The sequence below is a fragment of the Triticum urartu genome, chromosome 3A (genome assembly GCF_056163025.1).
Source record: "Triticum urartu cultivar PI428250 chromosome 3A, HENAU_Tu73, whole genome shotgun sequence".
NCBI classification, from domain to species: Eukaryota; Viridiplantae; Streptophyta; class Magnoliopsida; order Poales; family Poaceae; genus Triticum; species Triticum urartu.
Window position 1 is genome coordinate 651,015,790 of NC_141875.1, and position 2,388 is coordinate 651,018,177.

Below are 2,388 nucleotides of genomic sequence, written 5' to 3' on the forward strand. Positions count from 1 at the left end.
ATCTCTTGGGCGTTGAGGTAGGCGTAGCTGGATAAATCTGTTTTCCACTTGCCCTTATCCATAGCAGAAAATTCTTCCTTGGCACTATGCTTTGATAAAGCGATAGGATTGCCAGGGGTGGTGTGGCCAACGCCAGTGACAATGACATCGTCCGATTGGTCATCAGCCGCTTTGGCTGGGCTTGGCGGTTTGTCTGCAGCTTCGGTCGGACTTGGCGGGTCAGTAGCATGGCCGGTGGGATCATCTTCCATTGGTTCAACAAAGGTTTCATGATGTTCTGGTAGTGGATCATCATGTATAGTGTCAGCGTTCGGCTCAAATTGTTCTGGGATTTGTTCCGATTCAGTGGTCGGGTTATCATCAGCCGGTTTATTCAATTTGGCCTTCTTGCTGGGCATGGCCTTGGCTCTGAAAGGAAAAGACATAAAGGTTAGTATAACAAACAAGCATAAAGCGGCAAGAGTTAAGTTTAAAGTGCTCACCAAGGAACAGTCTTGAGAAGAGGAAGTTGTGTGGTCGTTGACTCGCCGGATGATGAATGAGGTGTTCCCTGATAGTTTGAATCAGACGGATTAAGAGGTTTCCTGAAATAACCCGCCTTGGGATAAGGAGTATCAGAAATATATGAGACCTTTGATTGACGTTTCCAGGTTGGAGTGTTCGGTAAACCAGCTGAAGTAATTATATGGGCGTTGTGCTGGGTTGTGCGGCGAGCTTCGTGTTGCTGCTTCTTCAAAAGAAAGTTTGGGTCCAAGTGAGCTAGAGGGTGAGAAAATCTTACTTTCTGGATTGCTTGACGGTTTTTCTGTGTTGGCAGAGGATCTGAACCGGAGGAAACAATAATTACCTCTACATCATCAGCTTGGCTGGCTTCAGCGTCATCCTGATAATAGTCATTGTCAATGAGGTGTATGAAAAAAGAACCAAGAGAATCAAGTTCTACCTTTGATTCTGGATTATCCAGATCATCATCAACGTTTGGTTCAGAGGATTCAGTGGTTTTCTTCTTGGCAGGTTTTTTGGTAACCTTAGTCTTGGGGCGAGGTGTCTTTGCTGGTTTATCCTGTGGTTTTTTCTTCCAAAACAGATCATCACCCTGTCAAAGATTGATAAAATTTTGAGGGGATATTTAAAAGGATCAGGCTAAAACAAAAAGTTATATGATTCTTATAGCTGGCAGTTTATTGGAAGCGCAGAAGGGACTTAGCCCTGTCTTGCTGCAGATAGCCTCCGGTTCTTTTAGTATTTTCTTGACAGCCTCAGTAATTTCAGCTTCAGTTATTTGAATGTCCACATGCCGTTGAGGGTCTTTTAAGTCCCCTGTGTACTCGCACATTAAACCGGGGCGTCGGCTTAAAGGCAGAATACTCCAAGAGATCCAACAACGAACAAAATCAATGCCTGTTAAACCATTTGCAACAAAGTCCCGAAGCTTTGAAAGTTGTGGAGCATACTTGGCTCGTTCTTTGGCGCTAAGTCGTTGGGGAAACGGATGTGTGTTGGTAAGCCGGTGAGGACGATAACCCGGCAGAGGATTTTCATCAGTTTGAGACGTATCTCGGCAGTAAAACCAAGTCTGATTCCAGTCCTTGGGGTGACTATGATGCTTGGCATGAGGGAAACTAACATCTTTCCTCTTCTGGATTGAAACCCCGCCAAGTTCAGTATTGGGCCCGTCTACAAATTTGGTACGGCGGTTTAAATAGAAAAGGTCCCTGAACATTTCAACGGTCGGTTCTTCTTGCAGATAAGCCTCGCAAAACACTTGAAAATTACAAATGTTGGACACAGAGTTAGGTCCAATATCTTGAGGGTGGATCTGGAAGCAAGCAAGCACATCACGAAAAAACTTTGATCCGGGAGGTTTCAAACCACGGTTCAGATGATCAACAAACAGAACTATCCCGCCATCCTTGGGCTTAGGAGGATTTTCTTGACCGGGGGCTCACCAGTGGATTTCACTCTATTTTGGTAAAGCGCCAGTCATAACACACCCTTTTAGATCTTCTTCCGTAATCCGGGATGGAACCTAGTTACAAGCATAAAAAGTCTTGGCCATTTTTTGGACAACCTGAAGGAAGGTTTGTGCTGGTTTAAAAGTCATGGTTGACAAGCATAAAGCGTTGCAGGTTAAGGGACAAAAGGTATTCAGGCATGCAAAATTGTTAAACCGGAGGTTGATACTATTATAAATGATAAAGCGATTGGCGGTTTACAAGGGGACTAATGGTATATGGCAGGTTATTTTCTAAAAGATAAACCGCCTACATGGACAATGTGAGTATGGATCTGAAGCCGAAAAATGACTAAGTGAGGAAGCACAAGTTCCACAGTTTCACATTAGAATTTCATATCTACCACATGTCAGGAAAAGGAAAATATTTAGAC

General features: G+C 43.9%; 1 protein-coding gene across 1 annotated transcript; it reads right to left on the minus strand.

Moving 5' to 3' along the window:
• Window positions 1–478: 478 nt before the first annotated feature.
• Window positions 479–1,723, minus strand: LOC147981097 (uncharacterized). The gene is made up of 4 exons (XM_087515863.1): window positions 1,175–1,723; window positions 944–1,096; window positions 632–883; window positions 479–550 (listed from the first exon to the last, which is right to left on the minus strand). Exons 1-4 carry the CDS (start codon window positions 1,721–1,723, stop codon window positions 479–481), a joined length of 1,026 nt encoding a protein of 341 aa, XP_087371989.1.
• Window positions 1,724–2,388: the final 665 nt, after the last annotated feature.